At 42.1% G+C, this 22,008-nt stretch overlaps 1 protein-coding gene across 2 annotated transcripts; it reads right to left on the reverse strand.

Moving 5' to 3' along the window:
* Positions 1–306: 306 nt before the first annotated feature.
* LOC110513063 (thrombospondin-3a) lies at positions 307–21,980 on the reverse strand. Of its 2 annotated transcripts, none has more exons than XM_036971713.1 (22): positions 21,795–21,980; positions 12,971–13,174; positions 12,437–12,684; positions 11,970–12,072; positions 11,824–11,856; positions 11,627–11,709; positions 11,476–11,527; positions 11,205–11,353; positions 10,783–10,923; positions 10,604–10,678; positions 10,186–10,338; positions 9,821–10,039; positions 9,551–9,710; positions 9,267–9,385; positions 9,080–9,132; positions 8,372–8,553; positions 7,833–8,011; positions 6,085–6,133; positions 5,684–5,880; positions 5,267–5,439; positions 2,332–2,471; positions 307–2,216 (listed from the first exon to the last, which is right to left on the reverse strand). In XM_036971713.1, the coding sequence occupies exons 2-22, from the start codon at positions 13,164–13,166 to the stop codon at positions 2,155–2,157; spliced, it is 2,766 nt and encodes a 921-aa protein (XP_036827608.1). In that variant the 5' UTR covers positions 13,167–13,174; positions 21,795–21,980; the 3' UTR covers positions 307–2,154. The 2 variants fall into 2 exon arrangements, with proteins under 2 accessions (XP_036827608.1, XP_021448791.2); XM_021593116.2 differs by lacking the exon at positions 21,795–21,980 and adding an exon at positions 14,625–15,041.
* Positions 21,981–22,008: the final 28 nt, after the last annotated feature.

Here is a 22,008-nt window from a genome sequence, read left to right on the forward strand (position 1 = left end):
CCCTCCCAATATTGCACTCGTCCCGGCCTCCCGGACCCAGGGTATTCCATCTTTAACAGAGGAGCTCAGAAAGGTTGTTTTTCCTCATTATTTTCTCTCCGTACATGTGTGTAAGAACACTGTGATATGTACTTGAAAACTTTGTTCTCACTTAAAAATAAATTTTCAAAATCACTTTCTTCAATACATTTTGCTACTACAATTATTTAGAGAAAAATATCTGTGATACTATGTCATTCGCCATATTGACCCAATTTATTCTATCTATTCTCCCTGTTATGGGAGAAACCCAGTGAATTTATTCTATACAGTTGGCAAGCCTCTGCTTCCAAACGGTCCCACTGTCCGCACCAGACACTGGCTGGCTAGCTGCCACGTGAGGAGCTTTGCCAACTCCACTAAGTCATTCTCTTCCCTCTGCCCTTGTGACTTCACTCTGAAAGTTCCCTCATATTGGGATAGGAAGCAGTACTGCACAAACTCTGTATGGCCAACAAGACCTAGGATGACAAATGCCTATCATATTGCATCTATTCACACCTGTGAGAGAGTTAGTCAGGATAGAGCAAAGAGAATGAATGATCAGATTGGAATCCAGACACAGTAGTCAGGGGTCAATAGCAGGACATCTCCAGCTTAATAGAATAATGCTTAAAATACTCCATTCTAAATGGAATCCAAATTCATTTTCAAGTCTGTCCTCAGCAGGGAACTTGTTTTGTTGTTATTACACAAGTAGAATGGGAAGAGGCTTTATTTCACTTATGTGGTAGCACAAAAATGCTCAACTCCATTACAAAGCAAGTTACAATGTAACATGTTAAAATACAGTGTCATCATTGAGTTATTACAGTGTTACTACACCGACATAAGAATAACGTAATTAGGCTATGTGACACATAATATATGATATTAAATATAGCAAGTTCTGTACAAGGTATATGGATTTCTATGACTGGCTATTAATATGGAACAAAGAAGAAGACAGTGGAGACAGACTGGGCAGTTCAGTCAGTTGAGCCCTGGGGTCTGTCTGCTCCTGGGAGGTATGATGACAACCACAGCACTCAACGATTAGATACAGTTAGCACCAGTGTCACCACATACTTCACTGACTGGATGACCTCGGAACAGCAGTGCACACTCACAGTTGCTCTTGACAGTTTTTTTTTCTAAGTCGTATCATTCATTAGCATTCTTGTTGTGTACAGAATCACAAAGGTCAAATAAACATTAAGACATTCAATTGTTTATTATTTTTTTGTGGACAAAGACTGTGTTGCTCTTTGTTTATGCTTCTGTTTAACTAATCAGTTAAAGATGACTTAAAGAAACACATCCAATAAGGCTTTATTTCATATTCAATTACTGGGCACAGAATCAGATGCCCAGGAAAGTATACACTAGAATCCACATTTATTCAAATTAGGGACATAATTCCACTATTAAAGGCTTAAAGTAATATGGCTAAATAACTGCAAGTCTACAGTCTCTTGTGACAGATCTGTATTTTGCTGCTGAGATGACATTATCTGGTCATGACAGAGTTACCCGGAGTTTCATATTCAGAGGATGTACAGTATTTTTCAAATTCCCATCATCCCTGTAACACTAGCTTATGTTTTTTATTTTACAGTTAGATATGAGATTTAAAAAAAACATCCTTTAACTGTTCAGTCTTAAAACACAAAATATAATCAATTTATTCCTATGATAGCTGTAAATACACAAACACAAAGCAACAAGAGCACTCATACCTAACGCAACAGTCAAACTCAACGGTTAACCGCTATCATTCACACAACCACCGTTCATACAGTGAAATTGAAGGCAAGGACAGCAACTCAAACCCAGAAGTAACACAGTCCTACATACATTCATTATCATGTATACTTTCTTCCAAAGTCTAGTACCTTTTTGCTTTTCCAGTCTGGTATAACAATGTTGTAAATGGGTTCTTCTTCCTCCTTTACCACAACTCTGAAACTCCTCCCCTTTCACTCATGGGCAGACAGTCACACACATTTTAACAGCAGTTGAAATTCTGTACTGAGAGGCAATACGAGTGTGTGTGTGAGTGTTTGTGTGTAGAGAGACAGTGCTGGACAGGTTACTCATCTACATGCCTCAGCACTCACACATCCTCGAATCCTCTCACACCTTGATGTGCAGCAGAACCTGTTTGCGATATGGGTTGAAGTCATCTGGAACAGTGTCTAAGAAACAGCAGATACATGAAGCAGAACATACAAGTAAATTAGTTCACTAGCATTATGTTGTTCAATACAAGTATCGTTAGTGGTTAGTAGCAATGTGAAGAACGCTGCTTACCGTTGCAGCGGTAGCGCAGGTTGGACCAGATTATGTTCTCTTGGGAGAAACAGAAGACCCCCAGTCGTCCGCCTCTCATGGTAGTGTCAATCACCACGCCAGAGTCAGCCACCATCTCCGTCCCCTCATATAACTTCACCCTGCCACAGAGCGCAGAACAATGCACAAATCAGGGGACCTTTAAATTCCCTTGTCATTTCAAGTCATGTTCCCTCTGGTAATTATCAAAATGAAAGTCATCCTATAACTTCACACTGTCCTTATTTATACCACTGTCACATACCCATAACGGGATTGTTGTGGGTAGCTGTAGTAGTTGGCATGTGGTCATATAAGAGATTAGTCAAATGAAGTGCTACCAAACTAAAACCCAGTGGCAAGTAAACACATAACTCAAAATGGGTGATTTGGATGAACAGAGAAAGAGAGACAGAGAGAGCAGGCCCAGCCCCTGTCCCAGTCGCTGCCTGAGTGAGTGCATCGCTGCAGTGCTCCATTGACTCCTCTGCACAGCATACAAAGCAGGTGTCTCTCTGTTTGGGTCTGAATAGGGCCTCCCTGCCTCTAAAAAACATGTCTCTCTTTCTCCACTCTCCCCTCACTGCACCCAACTGGAGAGACCCCACCCCTCCCTCCACAACCTCCTTAAACTCCACCCCCCAACTCTCCTTTTCCCTGGCAACTTTTTTTATAATGGGCAGTGGCGTGTATTCATGGATGCCAAGGGAAGCTAGGCTTCCCCCAAAAAAATGGACCAAGAAAAAAACATTAAAAATTATGTATCTTTTGCCTCTGTGTTTCATACATTTCCTTCAATTCGCAACAGGATGAATGTATCTCACCAGAGAAAGCATCTGATCTAACGTAACAGTGCCCTCTGTCTCAGTATGTGTAGCGTATCTATCCGACGCTGTCTGGTCAGAAAGAGTATGAAATTGTTGCTGCCCATAGCATTGAATGCAAGGGAAGCCAGCGAGCATTCGGTCTCCATTGATTAGAAATAAAAAATAATAATAGCCAATCAGTGTTGAGCTAAACTGTGTGAGCTCAGCTCTGAATGGTCCTGGAGCACAAAACAAAAAAAAGTGTCAAGGGAAGCCAGTTTGGATTTGGCTTCAGACTAATCACATCACAAGCCAAACATCATCATTGACCGAAAAAAATGTGAATTGTTGCATCTCTTTGTGTCCATTAGCAATGGATGGAGATCGGGATTTGGACTTGTGGTTTTACTTAATTCTCCGTACTGGCCAATGATTATAACAGCGATTCTGATCTAACCATAAATTCATACATTGTGCCCCTGGACGTTAACAAGTAGCTAGATGTAGTATGCTGGCCTGGTGCATCATTGCCAGTGAAAGGTAGTTAGGCTAAATGGCAAGGAAAACAACAAGTGTGTATTGTATGACAGAGTCATAGGCCGTTTAGGCAACATTAGAGAGGAGGATGACATTGGCGTTTCTCTACAAGTCAGGTGCGTCAACAAGTTTTTTCTACTTGTACGCATGCAAACACACACAAATATACACACACAAATCAGTTCCATGGACAGCCACATCATATTTAGCTTACGTTGATTGGACTAAATCGTTTTTGGTATATTTTAGTTGTCACTGTATTAGACTAAGCAGAGGTGATTTGATGATGTTGAAGTTGAAATGGTGCTGGAATAGCGGAGGCAGCTCCTGTTTTCTTTGCAACTTGTGGTAACTTTCCGTGGTTCTAAATCAACAGTTGTTTAGTGGTCCAAAAATAGTCAGAAACATTACCCTGCTTGACCATGCTGTAGGTCATGTAACTGTTTGTTACAGGCAATATGTTTTGTGGACTTCACCGGACAGAGGTTGTTCTCCGGTTTTGTAATGAAACAAATATGTGGTTGAATTTATTCTGCCGCTGTGTCTTCTTATTGTCTCGGCCTTATGCCTTATAAATCACGGTGTCAAGGCAGGTTATAGAGCAAATAAATATCACAACATAATATGGCTTTTTGTTCTGGCTTGGCTTCCCCAGTGATTTTACCTACACATCGCTACTGATAATGGGCCAGAGATGTGAGGGTTTTGAGAGATGCTCAAACGCAGGTGTTGGTTCAAATGAATGTGTTTTCTGAAAATGTCTTGCTGATGCTTTGTTGAGCACAATATGGTATTTATGCCACCCAATAAATCTGGTTTATTAAACTATTTGCATAAGCAATATGTTCCTCGGACATGACATCTGATTCAAGATATTCTCTTACACTCTTAGAATTTGACAATCTGCTTGAGATTTTTCCCTATTCTGCTATGTTACTCTCAGTGACTCCCTCACACTTGTTTATCTTTCTGTTTATTTCTCTGACTTTGATACTCTCCCTCTCTTGCCTCCCCCCCTCTCTCTTGTTCGCTTTCTCTCTCTCAGACCCCCCACTCTACAGTAGTTTCCTCTGGATCTGCATATGAACGGCACTCAGAAAATTCTTGCCAAGGATTTGGTTGGCATGGCAACAGGGACAATAGAGGGCCAGGGGGCCCGGTCTCTCTGTAAAAGTCACAAAGAGGTTTAGGAGGGAAAAAATATGGAGTATAAATTGGTGAATAGCCACCAAGTCCACCAAACTGCCACCAGCCATCTTTCTTTTTATTTTTTAATCATCCAAGCCAAGCCAAGGCAGTGTAAACTCCCTCTAGTGGTCAACAGTGGTCACACAGCTGTGTACCACAACTGTGTCCTGTCCAGTGAGGATGAACTCAGCTTCAAGTGCAAACCCATCGAACCCATCTGCCCCTAATTAAGTAAAAAACGATGGAATTCTGATACATAGTTAAGCAGGTACTAAAGGACTTTGACAATAAAACAGTTACTGAACATCGGCTACAAATAGAAAGTAGTAGATTAAAATAAAATACAAATAATAAATAACTAAGAGAGAAAGAGGGGTGTGGCCTACCTGATGTAGCCCACCTGGGGCCTGTGGCTGAGCTGCCAGCGGTAAGATGTCTTGTCTCTCCAGCCAACGTTCCGTGGGTCCGACCACAGCAGCTTCACCTCCTCGTTGGTGTCCCCTGTGTGCCACAGGGCGTTACGCAGGTACTCACCAGGCCCTGTACGGGACTTCACTGCCTGTAGGGGAACAAGACAGACAGACAAACAGAGATTGTTGTATATTCTGAACCCTGTAGTAGATTATTTTATATTTTATATAACCATCAAAGGTTTTTACAATGCCACCACAACATGCTTTGTTGTACTTATATCCAACAACAGAGTCTGTCTGAAGGTGATTCTCAGGAAGTGTCCCGATTCAGCCAAGGTTCTTATCAGTAGCACCACCTATAGGCTGCTGTGTTTGTGTCCCATCACTCACTTTGAGCTGCAGGCCAGGTTGGGCCATGGCCCTGAAGGGTGTCGACTGCCAGTAGGTCTGCTCTGTCTGTTTCCACATCACCACGTAGAAGGAAGAGGAGTCCTGGTAGCCGAAGATGAAGCCTGCATAGTCGTCGTCCGTCACCGTGTTGATGTGGAAGGTGCCCTCAAAGTCCACCCCGTTGAACGCTGTGTAGCCTGGGGGAGGTCATTACGTTGAGTCAGATCAATTCAGTTCATTGGAATTTAAAAATGTATATATTTCTTTCCAGCACCTTTTCAATACACTGCTATAATGAAATCACTGTGTAGGGCTAAAAATGAGCAATTATATTTAGAGTACATACATCACAGGACTAGGACAAGAAGTAACAAACAACTTAACCCATAACATGAACTTACCCACAGCTAAACCAGGATCACTGTTCATGGTCTGAACTATTTCCATGCCCTGCAATAAAAGAGGACTCGCTAAAATCAGAATCTGTATCCACAATGAATCACACACCTACAGTGAGAGAAAAAAGTATTTGATCCCCTGCTGATTTTGTATGTTTGCCCACTGACAAAGAAATGATCAGTCTATAATTTTAATGGTAGGTTTATTTGAACAGTGGGAGACAGAATAACAACAAAAAAATCCAGAAAAACACATGTCAAAAATGTTAGAAATTGATTTGCATTTTAATGAGGGAAATAAGTATTTGACCCTTCTGCAAAACATGATTTAGTAGGCTGACGTTTGGCAACTCGAACCTTTAGCTCCCTCCACAGACTACCTAGGCCACTCCAGGACCTTAATGTGCTTCTTCTTGAGCCACTCCTTTGTTGCCTTGGCCGTGTGTTTTGGGTCATTGTCATGCTGGAATACCCATCCACGACCCATTTACAATGCCCTGGCTGAGGGAAGGAGGTTCTCACCCAAGATTTGACGGTACATGGCCCCGTCCATCGTCCCTTTGATGCGGTGAAGTTGTCCTGTTCCCTTGGCAGAAAAACACCCCCAAAGCATAATGTTTCCACCTCCATGTTTGACGGTGAGAATGGTGTTCTTGGGGTCATAGGCAGCATTCCTCCTCCTCCCAACACGGCGAGTTGAGTTGATGCCAAAGAGCTCCATTTTGGTCTCATCTGACAACACTTTCACCCAGTTGTCCTCTGAATCATTCAGATGTTCATTGGCAAACTTCAGACGAGAATGTATATGTGCTTTCTTGAGCAGGGGGACCTTGCGGGCGCTGCAGGATTTCAGTCCTTCACGGCATAGTGTTTTACCAATTGTTTTCTTGGTGACTATGGTCCCAGTTGCCTTAGGATCATTGACAAGATCCTCCCGCGTAGTTTTGGGCCGATTCGCCACCGTTCTCATGATCATTGCAACTCCACGAGGTGAGATCTTGCATGGAGCCCCAGGCCGAGGGAGATTGACAGTTCTTTTGTGTTTCTTCCATTTGCGAATAATCGCACCAACTGTTGTCACCTTCTCACCAAGCTGCTTGGCGATGGTCTTGTAGCCCATTCCAGCCTTGTGTAGGTCTACATTCTTGTCCCAGACATCCTTGGAGAGCTCTTTTTTCTTGGTCTTGGCCATGGTGGAGAGTTTGGAATCTGATTGATTGATTGGTTGTCTTTTATACAGGTAACAAGCTGCTCCCTTTAAGAGTGTGCTCCTAATCTCAGCTCGTTACCTGTATAAAAGACACCTGGGAGCCAGAAATCTTTCTGATTGAGAGGGGGTCAAATACTTATTTCCCTCATTAAAATGCAAATCAATTTATAACATTTTTGACATGCGTTTTTCTGGATTTTTTGTTGTTATTCTGTCTCTCACTGTTCAAATAAACCTACCATTAAAAGTATAGACTGATCATTTCTTTGTCAGTGGGCAAACGTACAAAATCAGCAGGGGATCAAATACTTTTTTCCCTCACTGTAATTTTTGAGTATTCCATAAGAACTTGACAAATATGCACAATGCAATATACCAGGCTTTAGACTGTAGTCAATGCACTAACATAGGCCTATTTATAATAACCATAATGGTGCTCCTTGTAAACTGATTTCAGAGTAGGAGGATAACCTTAAAGGGATATTTCAGCCTACGATCAAAGTTGTTCATGTGTTGAGCCAAAGAGGTCAAGCGAGTTCACCTGATTGAGCACCACCCAATTGGGATCGATCTGGGCATCGCCCTCTGGATCCAGAATGACTGTCTGATAGGCTCTGAAGTCTGTCAGTGTAACCTCTGAACTCTCAGGGCACACATCAATCAGATCCCAGACTGAATCATTGTCAAAGTCGTTCTCACACACATCGCCCACCCCGTTACCTGGGACAGGAGAGGGAGACGGCCATAGAAAGACAGAGGGGCACTTTTGAAGCATTTAGCAATGCAGAAGTAAATAAATAAGCAAAAACTTGAACAGTGAACCTATCCCTTTAACGGTTGGTTACTGTTAAAGGGATAGTTCACTGTTCAAGTTTTAATAACGGTTGGTTACTGTTAAAGGGATAGTTCACTGTTCAAGTTTTAATAACGGTTGGTTACTGTTAAAGGGATAGTTCACTGTTCAAGTTTTAATAACGGTTGGTTACTGTTAAAGGGATAGTTCACTGTTCAAGTTTTAATAACGGTTGGTTACTGTTAAAGGGATAGTTCACTGTTCAAGTTTTAATAACGGTTGGTTACTGTTGGAATCTTTCTGGTTGGGATTGGTGATAAGTCTGCAGTTGTCTTGTACGTCTGGGAATCCGTCATTGTCATCGTCATCGTCACAGTCGTCCCCAAGGCCATCATTGTCCGAGTCCAGCTGGGAGCTGTTGGGATGGTCAGGGCAGTTGTCCCTGGAATCCTGGTGACCGTCCCCATCCCTGGAACACACATAGACGCATTGGAATTCAGTTCAACTCAAAGGATGGGATTTAATTCAAGACATGCTCTAGCGCAGTGCACTAGACAACCAACAATGGGCCTTAGGCATTTTAAACAACGGTCATAGAGATCGCATTCATGGTAAATGCTGCGCATGTCGGCTCAATTGTACATGACCTTTAAAAATCGGGTATAGTGTGCCTTGCATTGAATCCTGGCCCAAGTCGTGTTATGTTCACTCATTTTGTTTGTACTGAAATAGTTTGCATTTTTTTGATCACCTAGAAAAACACCATCAGGAAGGTCTAACAACTGCAGCACAAAAACAAGTCTCAGCAGGTGTGTGTGTCTACTTGTAGCAGGTGTAAAGTGAATGTGTGTTTTTGAGAATATGAGCGCAGCAGGTGTATGCATGTGTGTGTTAGCCACAGCAGGTGTAGCGCTGTGTGACAGCTGTAGCAGTGTGAGTGCAGTTTGTATCTGTTTGTGTGTAGGCGTGCGTGCGTGTTGAAGTCAGAGACTCACGTGTCCTGGTCAGTGTCACACACATCCCCCACCAGGTCATTGTCAATGTCCGTCTAGAGGGAGAAGGTCAGAATAAACCAAAGACAAGACAAATGAGCAGCCTAAACCCCTGTTTCAGCCAAGAGTGGCTGAATATATTCTGTAGATCCACATTTTGGGAGTTGGGGGTGTGTGAAGGTTATTTTACCTGCATGGGGTTGCTGATCTCAGGGCAGCTGTCGCAGGCGTCTCCTACCCCGTCTCCATCCCTGTCTGTCTGCATGGGGTTGGGGACTTTGGGGCAGTTGTCTAGCACGTTGGGGATACCTGAACACCAGGGTAAGACAGGGGGGCGACATGAGGGCCATCACCTAGTTGCAATGAGTGTAATGTCAACTTCAATGTCTCCCAGACATCTTGCCGTTTATGTGTGAGTGAGTGTGTGAGTGAAAGTGTGAGTCTGTGTGCGCACGCGCCTGTGTGAATACACACCATCTCCATCTATGTCATTGTCACAGGCGTCTCCTTGCCCGTTGTTGTCCGTATCCCTCTGGTCAATGTTAGGGACATTGGGACAGTTGTCACAGGCGTCACCGAAAGAGTCTGTGTCTGAGTTCTGCTGATCTTTGTTGGGTTCTAGTCGACAGTTATCCTGCAAAATATAACCGTTATGGTCATGAGAAAAAATGAGAAACAATGACTTACAATCATTCACATACACCCAGATACAATTACCACAGAGGGTCTGAGATGGAAACACACCTCCACATTCTTGATGCCGTCCCCATCTGCGTCCTCGTCACACTGGTCTCCGATGCCGTCGTTGTCTGCGTCCTCCTGGCCTGAGTTGGGTGTGTAAACACAGTTGTCCTGTTTACAGTGCTTGTCATTGTCCATACAGGGCAGAGAGCGGTCTGGGTATCCATCAATGTCTGTGTCTGTGCCACAAGTGTTCCCGTTACCGGCCCAGCCAATGTTGCACTGGAGAGTGGAACAAAGGAGAGCATTTTCAACCAAACCTAAAGAACATCTATAAAGTAGTATACCGAGGCTGGCAGTATAGGGTAGTGTGGCTCCTCTGTTCCTGTCCAGGAGGGCAAAGGTAGTAAAAGACCACTGTTGCTTACCGCACAGGACACCTCTCCGTTCCTCTCTATAATGCAGTGGGCGTTGGCATCACAAGGGTTAAAGCTGAGTGTGGCACAGGACCTACGGGGCACGCAGCCCACTGTCTGGTTCCCCAAGTAACCCACCTTACAGCCACCACACCTGAATGAGCCCTGGGAGAGATGGAGAGGTGGGAGAGAGAGAGAGAGAGGAGGAGGACGAGGTAGAAAGAGAAGGAGAGGTGGGAGAGAGTGAGAGGAGGAGGGGCGAGAGAGGAGAGATTGGGGGTGAAAGAGGAGCAAGGGAGAGAGAACAGCTTTAGTACACAGCGGCTCTACAGTACTCTCACATGATCACAAGAGAGCGATGTCTCGTTTGTGAAGATTTGACGCTGTACATACATTGTAATAAACACATTTGAAAAGGGTTTCTGCTTACGATGGTGTTGGTACACATGGAGTGGGGCACACAGGCGTTGGCAACTTCAATACACTCATCAATGTCTGCACACTCCTGTAGACAAAACCACAGCAAGGTGTGTGAGGAAGAAATAAGACAATAGGGAATTATGGATTATGTCAGTAAGGAAAAAAGTAATAGTGTGTGTGTGTTTGTACCTGTTTGTGGTGGTTGGCGTACTCCAGTCCGACCCCAAAGAGGGGTGGGCCCCAGAGACCAGGGGGGCAGAGCTCACAGCTGAAACCCTTCACTGTGTTTATACACGCACCTGGAGAGTAGCAGGGCTGGGCTATGGAACACTGAGACAGGTTAGAGAGACAGAGAATAGAAATAGAGAGAGTGGGGGAGACGAGAGAGAAATAGACAGAGATAAGTGGTAAAGTAGGGGCTCTTTGAAATAAGAGCCGTGCTGAGTACAGTACTTGATGTGACGCGGCCTATTTTGACAACAGCTCAGCTGTCACCCTAAAAGCCTTGACAATTCACATTTCATTCAACTGTGAGCTTGAGGCAGTGTAAAAAACACAATTTAAAACCCAGCCAGGCTAATTTCCATTTCCTATCTGTTATTGTGTCATACCTCGTCAATGTCTTGGCAGTGGGTTCCGTTGCCCGTCATGCCCTCCGGACAGGGACTACAGCGGTACCCTGGGTAGTCAAAGGTCTCCATGCAGGACAGGCCCTTAAAACAGGGGTTGGGGGAGCAGCGGGAACGAGGGTCGTGGAAGCCTGGAGGTCAACACACTGTTGGTTTAGGTTTCATGTTTATGAGCAAGACAAGAACAGGGAACATGAGGAATGGGTCAAATTTTTCAGTACACATCGTTTTTTTCCCATGGCTGTTCACTCACCACACACTTGGCACTCCAGAATGGTGTTCCTAATCAGGGACATCTCCTTCACCTGGAGACATCAATGAAAATGCACAATCACATACAGTATGCAGACACACATACATGCTGCATGCATACACTTGTACAAACCCACACACACACAACCCACCTGCTCTCTGATGTCCTCTCGCAGCTCTCCTAGGATCTGGTTAAAGATGATCAGCTGACCAATCAGAGCCTTTGTGTGGTCTCCTGACAATACAATACCCACAGAATGCCCAATCATTGTCAAGTAAAGCCAACACACATTTCCATAATACATTGATTTCACTGTATACTTGAAAAGAGACATTTGGATACACTCACCTAGAATGGAGTTCACTTCTGCAGTCGCACCGACTGTGAGAAGAGGAAAAGGACTTTAGGTTGAAACATGTTCAGGATACACATCTGATTAACCATTTTCACAACAGACTTCATCTTGGAAAGTCATATAGTGATTTTGGACACACCTGTGCTGTAGACTGATGAATCCCCCTGGAATGGACAGTCTGTCAGGGTACCTGCTTTGGCCACACTGCCCCCTAGCGCAATTTTGAGGGACTCCACAGCACCCTGTAATGGGAGAAGCTTGGATCACACCATGCAGTGGTTGAAGCTGCTATGATATGATTAGATATGACAGCTGTTGCCATGTATAAAGGTAGTCAAAGAGGACCACCTCTCAATTAAAAGTTGCCTCCACTCCTCATCTGCTCCACTTCATCTACACTGATGTGAAAGACCTTGACAGGTGAAAGCTAATTTCCAGTAGGTATCCACAATATTGTTTCACCCTGTGTTTTAAATAAGTGCAGATTGAGGATAGGAGACGAGGATAACAAGCCACGTTGGGCTACTGAGATGAAGCCCTGGCCCCTAGCTAAAGGGGCATGGGATTTACTTGGGACTTAGTGTCAGACTCAGTGCTCCTTGTCACCTGTAGCCTTGCGTAGGCCTTGAAGCCATTACGAATCTCCACCTTCTCCGCGGGGAGAGGGACCAATGGAGGGAGGCCCTGGCTGGAGTCAGCCAATCGACAATTGACGTAGAGCTCCAGGTGTAGGTTGTCTCTGCGCAGGCCTCCGATCCGGAGAATAATGGAGTGTGTGCGACCATCAGCCAGGTTTGTGCTCTGGAGGTTCACTGTGTGAATTTTGCCATCCTCCCTCACGTAACGCACCAGAGCTACGAGAGAGGGTAACAGGGGGAGAAAAACTCAAATTGAGGGATTTACTGAACATGGACAGGTAACTAATAACAGCAAAAGAAAAACAAGGAGAGAAAAGTAAAATGGATAGAAAAAAAGGGGGATGAAAAAGGGAAACTTGATGGACAGATTGATATTCATGTGAACACTTTTAAATACTAAAGGTGGTTTGAGACTGAGTTAGTTGTATGCTCCTTCACAGAGAAACTGGGAAATAGTTCATTCTGTTTTAGTCAGTGAGTGAGAGTGACAGGATCTAAGTACCTTTGTTGATCTTTCCCATGATGGCCAGCTCCAGGTACTTCTTGTTCTCCTCTTTGCTGTAGAAGCCCAGCAGCACCCCTCCCATCTTGGGAGGCAAGCGGAATGTGGACACGATGTAGATGTCACTGAACACACTCATGGCACCTGTCACCTTCTCCACCGCAGACACACTGGTCTTGGAGTCCAGGGTTAGCATGTCAATGACTGGAGAGGGGGTGGGGAGAGAGAGACAGAGAGAGAGAAGGAGAGAATGACAGAGATTGATAATGAAGAAGAGAGCGGGTATCTATCTACCATTTTCCCTGATCAAAGGCTCTCATCCAGTCCCATGATGACGCTTCACCTTTGACCCTTGCCCAGGTATATGAGGACAACTGTTGAGTGACTTCTTGACATCTCTGAAGCAACATCCAAATTAACAAAAAAAAATCTGACTCTTATTAGAACCATATCCCTTATGAAGACTTAAGTTTTACAAGTTATTTTATTTCACTAAAAAATTGTCCCAATCTACAGTTTACATGTCCGTTTCATCGGCAGATAGTACAGTGTTATAACATTGTAGGTTCAAATACATAGCACATATCAACTATTTTCTTATACATATTTTTCAATTTACTTTCTCTTCCTATGACTTTGAATTTCCCTCTGTCTTTGTTGTCTTTCCTAGATTGTGCACCAATACATAATTAATTTACTTCCATCAATTTTAGCAGTGGCATTCCTGAAACATTATCACAGAGAACTTCATAGTGCCAAAAGTCAAAGCCCATGCTGACACATTGCTGGATATTAAAACCCACGGGGAAACAAAAGAGAGAGTAATAAAAGGAACAGGACTCCTGGCTGCTTTCTGGCTCTCAGTAAGAAGGCTTTCCCCTTCCTCCTTTTCTCTCTGCCTCACTCTCTCTGCTATTATTCCTGACATATCCTCACCCATTCACACACTGGTTTGGACAATGGGGTTTGGCAATGGTCAGGATTTCTGCCACAAGCAGGCTGTGAGCACTCAAAGGGGAAAGAGGGGAATAAGGGGAAAGTCAGCCAAGGAAGTCATAAAATAGTTGGCTTAGCACTTTCTCTGTTCCTGTCTATGTCAGAAAGAATACAAGTGGAGGAGACATGAACAGTTATGACATGTGGAAGGAAAAAACTTGTCATCTCAAAAAAGAAAGAAAAAAGAGAGGATATATAATTTAAAAATATATATATTATTAGTGTATGAAATGGAAAATAAAGAACCTAATTAACCAGCAGTGAAACAAGACCAACATAACCAAGATGAATGAGAAAACAGATGATAGAAACTAGCCTTTAGAGATAAAATAGCACATTTCAAGCCATAAAGGTGAGAGACAAACTTTGCACCCTGTGTGTGGAGTGTTTTAAACTCGAGTTAGAAATGGTTATAGGGCGCGCAGACACTTCATTTTAAATATTATTACAGTTGTAACTAATATTTTCAGGATTATAATAACCATCTCGAGTTTATGTGCGTCTATGGCAGAACAAAGTGAAGTCCAGACCAAAAATGCAAGCTTGTTTGAAATAACTGTCTGCATTAATTCATTTCGAAAACACACTTCCCCTTAATTGAATTAGATGATTCACAAAATACGCACTACTATGAGTTAGTTAGTATTATTTATTTTACCTTGCATATATTTCTGATCCATTGGTTCACATGTTGCAACGAATAGAAATGTGGATAGAGCCAGAAAAGTTGGCACATCGCGCCTCGCACCCATGTCCCAAGAAACGGTGTGTGAAAGTTGACAAGAAAGTCAACAGCAGTAAATTACTATCCGCCGAGAGTCCAGTTTGATGTTGATGAATGGAGCTTAATTTCAAAGTGAACAAAAATAAGTCTGCAGAGTGAGTTGACCGCAGAATGTAGGTTTAAGAACAGTTACAAATGTCGACTGGCTTCTTACGGGCGCGCTCCAGCCAAGTACCTCGTCCGCACAGAGTGGATGTGACAGTGAGAGAGGGAGTTCATTCGCCTGCTATAAACTGAGGCGTGCGGTGTTTCCAACTTTCTAAATTCTCATGTTATACAGACATAATATAGGCTGTGCCCGTAGTCTATATGGTAATTCATCTGATAAGGTGATTTCCTTTGTTTAAGGTATAGCAGGGCTATTCAACTCTTACCCTATGATGTCCGGAGCCTGCTGGTTTTCTGTTCTAGCTGATAATTAATTGCACCCACCTGGTGTTCCAGGTCTAAATATGCCCCTGATTAGAAGGGAACAATGAATGAACGCAGGTAGAACTGGCTTCGAGGTCCAGAGTTGAGTTTGAGAGGCATATAGCCTTAAGTAGGCGATGTACTTCAAACATATCAGACTATCCTCCCAGGGCATTAAGATAAAGAGGGGAAGGAAAGAAGAACAAAACAGAAAAACAAACAAGATGTCATAAAATGGTTCACATGTGTTTCCATGATTGTAGGCTAAGTTCTACTAAGCTAACATCTGGAATTGTTTTAAGATGGTCATACCATGGATCATTTAGCTATTTGATTTTACATTTTAGGACCCCTTTAGGTGGCCTACCAGAATTATAAATATTTTTTGGTTGTTGATCAAATTAAAATACTATAGGCCATAGAAAAGTATTGAATAACACATTCATAAATGGCAAATTGATAGTCAATAAATAAATAATAAGGAATAAGGTTTTGAAGTGTCTGCCCTATATCTAGGAGATAGAAGAAAGCTCATGAAATATCTTTGTTTTTTTGGACACTCCTTAAACTTTTTGGCACGAAACGACATCCATACTTCCATTAATTTGTATGGGATACTATGAGACAAGGGGTTGTAGGGTTATACTGAGAACACCATCCTGTTCATGAGAGTCTCATCTTTCCATAGAGGGGTTATATTCATTTGTAGGCCAAATCTAAAGTTCAATGTGTTTCCATCGCGTTTTCAACTTGACCAATAGTCTGTCACAAAAACCTTTGCATTAAACAGCAAATGTGTATAGCCTACTCTGGTCTTCCAACAGCGATCTAGCCAACAGCTTGCAGATACAGGCCTGTCAGTAATGTCCTATCCCGGAGCTCGAGAAATTGACATTACTAAGCTGCTCCCGAATGTACTACGTCAGGACAAAGACATTGATTCTATCGTAGTCCATGTGGGGTTTAATGACATTATGAAGGGCAGCTCTGAACAGTTGAAACTGGATTTTAAAATAGCTGATTGACTTTCTGCTAGACACTAATAAAATACCCATCATATCTGACCCTGTGCCATCTCTGAATCGTGGCATTGAACGCTTTAGCAGGATTATTTCTCTTCGCAACTGGCTACGTGATTATTGCAGCTCAATGGGTATAACTTTTGTTGACAATTTCGATACCTTTTGGAAACAAAACACGTTTTATAAGGAGGATGGGATCCACACAAATCATTTGAGTTCCTGGATCCTTTCACAGCATTATAAGGCTGGGTTGAGACAATGACTTATCAATGACCCAAGCCCAACTCATCTTATCCCTACCATTGTGACATTGAGTTGTCATAATGCTTCAGCAAATGTACATTATACCAGGGGCATTGGTAGACACAATTTAAGTAGCCTAATTGATGTCCCTCTAACTGCCCTGAATGCCTCTGCTGATCCGACAGCTATTGTATGTAGTAATCATGTGCCTATTGAACCAGATTTATAATGTTAGCACTGAGGCGATGTGCCCTAGTAGGAAGTCCACTGTGTGCAGCTCACCCTGCACTAACATAAATAACATGAACATATCTACTTCTGTCCTAAGCTTCCCAGTAAAGCAATGAAAAATAGTAAGCATCCCAGAAAAGTGCTCAAAATAGCCCATGTTAACATATGTAGCTTAAGCAACCAGGTTCATGAAATCAATAATTTGCTAGTAACAGATGACATTCATATTCTGACTATCTTTGAAACTCACTGAGATAATACTTTTGTTGATACAGGGATAGCAATACAAGGTTAAAACATTTGACAGAATATACCGAAATGCAAATGGTGGAGGTGTTGCTGTTTATATTCAGAACCACATTCATGTAAAGCTTAGAGAGGATCTGATGTTAAATCCCTTTGAAATAATATGGCTACAGGTTCAGCTGCCTCACCTAAGTCCATTCTTGTGGGAAGCTGCTATAGACCACCAAGTGCTAACAGTCAGTATCTGGATAACATGTGTGAACTGCTTGATAATGTATGTGACATCAACAGTGAGGTATTTTTTGGGGTGATTTAAATATTAACTGGCTTTCACCAAGCTGCAAACTCAAGAAAAAGCTGCAAACTGTGACGGTGCCTGCAACCTGTTTCAGGTTATCAGTCAACCTACCAGGGTAGTTACAAACAGCACAGGAATTAAATCATCAACATGTATTGATCACATCTTTACTAATGCTGCAGAAATGTGGTTGAAAGCAGTACCCAGATCCATTGGATGTAGTGATCACAATATAGTAGCCATATTTAGGAAAACCAAAGTAAAAAAACAGGGCTGGGCCTAATATAGTGTACAAAAGGTCATACAAGAAGTTTTGCAGTGATTCCTATGTTGTTGATGTAAATAATATCTGTTGGTCCGTGGGGTATATCGAGGAGCAAATAGATGCTGCACTTGACAAATTTATGAAATTGCTTATTCCAGTTACTCATAAGCATGCAACAATTAAGAAAATCACTGTAAAAGCGGTTAAATCCCCATGGATTGATGAGGAATTGTATGGTTGAGAGGGATGAGGCAAAAGGAATGGCAAATAAGTCTGGCTGCACAACCGATTGGCAAATGTATTGCAAATTGAGAAATCTTGAGACTAAACTGAATAAAACGAAGAAGAAACTACACTACGAAACAAAGATAAATGACATAAAGAATGATAGTAAAAAGCTTTGGAGCACCTTAAATAACATTTTGGGGAAACAAAGTCAAACTCAGCTCCATCATTCATTGAATCAGATGGCTCCTTCATCACAAAATCGACTGATATTTCCAACTACTTTAAGGATTTTTTCATTGGCATGATTAGCAATGACAAATGCTGACACTACACATCCATGTATATCTGACCAAATGATGACAGACAAGCATTGTAATTTTGAATTCCGTAAAGAAATTGTGGAAGAGGTGATTAAATTATTTTTGTTTATCAACAATGACAAACCACCGGGGTCTGACAACTTGGACGGAAAATTACTGAGGATAATAGCGGATGATATTGCCACTCCTATTTGGCATATTTTCAATTTAAGCCTACTAGAAAGTGTGTGCCCCCTCAGGCCTGTAGAGAAGCAAAAGGCATTCTGCTACCTAAAAATAGTAAAGCCCCCTTTACTGGCTCAAATAGCCAACCAATCAACCTTTTACCAACCTTTTGGAAAAAATCGTGTTTGACCAGATGCAATGTTATTTTACAGTAAACAAATTGACAACAGACTTTCAGCATGCTTATAGGGAAGGACATTCAACAAGCACAACACTTGCACAAATGACTGATGATTGGCTGAGAGAAACTGATGATGAAAAGATGGTGGGGGCTGTTTTGTTAGACTTTAGTGCGGCTTTTGGGATTATGCTACTGGAAAACGTATGTGTTACTGCTTTACACTCCTTGTTATATTGTGGATAAAGAGTTACCTGTCTAACAGAACACAGAGGGTGTTCTTTAATGGAAGCCTCTACAACATAATCCAGGTAGAATCAGGATTTCCCCAGGGCAGCTGTCTAGGCCCCTTACATTTTTACCATCTTTACTAACGACATGCCAGTGGCTTTGAGAAAAGCCAGTGTGTCTATGTATGCAGATGACTCAACACTATACACATCAGCTACTACAGCAACTGAAATGACTGCAACACTTAACAAAGAGCTGCAGTTAGCTTCAGACTGGGTGGCAAGGAATAAGTTAGTCCTAAATCCTTAAACTAAAAGCACTGTATTTGGGACAAATCATTCACTAAACCCTAAATCTCAACTAAATCTTGTAATAAATAGTGTGGAAATTCAGCAAATTTAGGGGACTAAACTGCTTGGAGTAACACTGGATTGTAAACTGTCATGGTCAAAACATATTGATACAACAATAGCTAAGATGGGGAGAAGTCTGTCCATAATAAAGCTCTGCGCTACCTTCTTAACAGCACTATCAACAAGGCAGGTCCTACAGGCCCTAGTTTTGTCACACCTGAACTACTGTTCAGTCGAGTGGTCAGGTGCCACAAAAAGGGACTTAGGAAAATTGTAATTGGCTCAGAACAGGGCAGCACGGCTGGCCCTAGGATGTATACAGAGAGCTAACATTAATAATATGCATGTCAATCTATCCTGGCTGAATGTGGAGGAGAGATTGACTTCATCACTACTTGTATTTGTGAGAAGTATTGATATGTTTCAACAACTGGTGCACAGTTTGGACACCCATGCATACCCCACAAGACATGCCACATGATGTCTCGTCACAGTCCCCAAGTCCAGAACAGACTTTGGGAGGCGCACAGTACTACATCGAGCCATGACTACATGGAACTCTATTCCACATCAAGTAACTGAACCATCAGTAAAATTTGATACAAGAAAATAAATAAAATACACCTTATGGAACCAGGGGGACTGTGAAACAACACAAACATAGGCAGAGACACATGCACATACACACACAATAACATACGCACTAGACACACACGTACACATAGATTTTGTATTGTAGTTATGTGGTAGTGGCGGAGTAGGGGCCTGACGGCATACAGTGTGTTGTGAAATCTGCGAATGTATTGTAATGTTTTTAAAATTGTATAACTGCCTTAATTTTGCTGGACCCCAGGAAGAGTAGCTGCTGCCAAGGGGATCCATAGTAAATATAAATACAAATACATGAGATTATTATGGATAACAGCGAGAATATTTTTATTTCTCTAACGCCAGTCAAGCTTTGATCATCATGTCACCAGAATAAGACACTTAACATTTCTTGAAAAGGAGTATCAAGATCACCACACACTTTCACCACCCTGTGAAGTTCATCATAACTTATTTCATCTGTGGCCTACCTAATAAACTGCATGGTTTCGCAAGTCCTTAGTGGGAGGACCACACACCATATCAAAGCGTGACTCCAAGTTTACTTCAAAATAATTGTTATTAAATCAATATTTGTTTCCACCACAATTTCTCGTATTATTAATTTTACAGACACAAAAAAATCCCACCATGTCTAATGAAGAAATTATCTGTTGGCATTTATAAAATTGTACTGAAACTTCCTGTTTCCATCACAGCTGTTATGATTTTTAACTCTTGCAGAAAAACAGTGGATGCAAACATGGTTAATAATTGAAATAGCAGTTAAATAAATTCATGTTGTTATTGAAAGTAGCACAAAACCTTTGCAACTAAACTGAACAAAAATATAAACATGACATGGCAAGTGTTGGTCCCATGTTTCATGAGCTGAAATAAAAGATCCCATGAATGTACCATGCACACAAAAAAGTGTCTTTCTCTCAGATGTTTTGAGCACATTTGCTTACATCCCTGTTAGTGAGCATTTCTCCTTTGCCAAGATAATCCATTCACTTGACAGGTGTGGCATATCAAGAAGCTGATTAAACAGCATGATCATTACACAGGTGTACCTTGTGCTGGAGGACAATAAAAGGTGCCGTTTTGTCTCACAACACAATGCTACAAATGTCTCAAATTTTGAGGGATCGTGCAATTGGAATGATGACTACAGGAATGTCCACCAGAGCTGTTGCCAGATAACTGAATGTTAATTTCTCTAACATAAGCCACCTCCAATGTCATTTTAGAGAATTTGGCAGTACGTCCAACTGGCCTCACAACCGCAGACCACGTGTATGGCTTTATGTTGGCGAGCGGTTTGCTGACGTTGTGAACAGAGTCAACGTTGTGAACAGAGTGCCCCATGATGTTGGTGGGGTTATGGTATAAGCAGGCATAAGCTACGGACAGCGTGTTCAAGTTGCAGCCAATATCCAGCAACTGGGATAACATTCCACAGGCCACAATCAACAGCCTGATCAATGTGAGGGAGATGTGTCGTGAAGCATGAGGCAATAGGTGGTCATGCCAGATACTGACTGGTTTTCTGATCCACACTCCTACCTGTTTTTTAAGGTATCTGTGACCAACAGATGCAAATCTGTATTCCCAGTCATGTGAAATCCATAGATTAGGGCCTAATGAATTTATTTAAATTGACTGATTTGTTTATATGAACTGTAACTCTGTCAAATCTTTGAAATTGTTGCATTTCTATTTTTTTCCCAGTATAAATGTGCACTCGAGAGCATGTCATTACAAAGCACACATATCTTTTTTAACATCAGTGTTAACAGAAGGCTACAGAAATGACTACATTCAACAAATATTTTGAATCTATGTAAAATGGCCATTTCACTTTCTCATGAAAAGGCTACATGAGTAAATCTTCTACATGCATAAAACTTCTCTCCTCAAGTCTCCAGCCCTCCTCCTTTTCCTATCCCTCAGCTTGTGAAATGTTTTTGTTTGATTACTTATGAGTTGCCGGGGCAACTTGGGTTTAACTGCATGTGATGGAGAAAATATATTTCTCATACATTTTCTTTATTGGACCATGATGACAACTGAATAGGCCTATGCAAAATATAGACCCACTCATTGTTGCCACATTTCTGGACTGACACCTTTCCAACAAGCCTGTACTATGTATGGTTTTGGATTCCAGTGTCTGGTTTTTCATATGGGTTTTCCTGAGAGGAAAATATGAGTGAATGTATTGAGTCTTATCCTGGTCGAGATGAATATGTTATGACTCACCGTTATAGCACTATTTACCAAACTAAATCCAGACGAATTTCTGACCTCTGTTCATTGTTGCAAATTGCGCACATGCAGTGTTGCGTTTTTTCCCCGCTCTTAAAACAAGAATTATTTTCCAGATCATTTTTCAAGGTCATTAAACTCAGCCCCTAGAGATTTCATTGAAAGCAGAGGGAGTTTCTTTTGATCGGGGTGTAGCTCTATGATTGTT

This window comes from Oncorhynchus mykiss, chromosome 3, assembly GCF_013265735.2.
Source record: "Oncorhynchus mykiss isolate Arlee chromosome 3, USDA_OmykA_1.1, whole genome shotgun sequence".
Lineage (NCBI taxonomy): Eukaryota > Metazoa > Chordata > Actinopteri > Salmoniformes > Salmonidae > Oncorhynchus > Oncorhynchus mykiss.

Excerpts from the sequence above, each read along its gene's own strand:
- LOC110513063 (XM_021593116.2), bottom strand. The coding sequence starts at position 14,718 with ATGGGTGCGAGGCGCGATGTGCCAACTTTTCTGGCTCTATCCACATTT. Across the intron at positions 13,175-14,624 it reads GGATCAGAAATATATGCAAG|TCATTGACATGCTAACCCTG; the intron begins GTAAAATAAATA and ends CCCCCTCTCCAG. Across the intron at positions 2,472-5,266 it reads CCCCAGGTGGGCTACATCAG|GGTGAAGTTATATGAGGGGA; the intron begins GTAGGCCACACC and ends GCTCTGTGGCAG.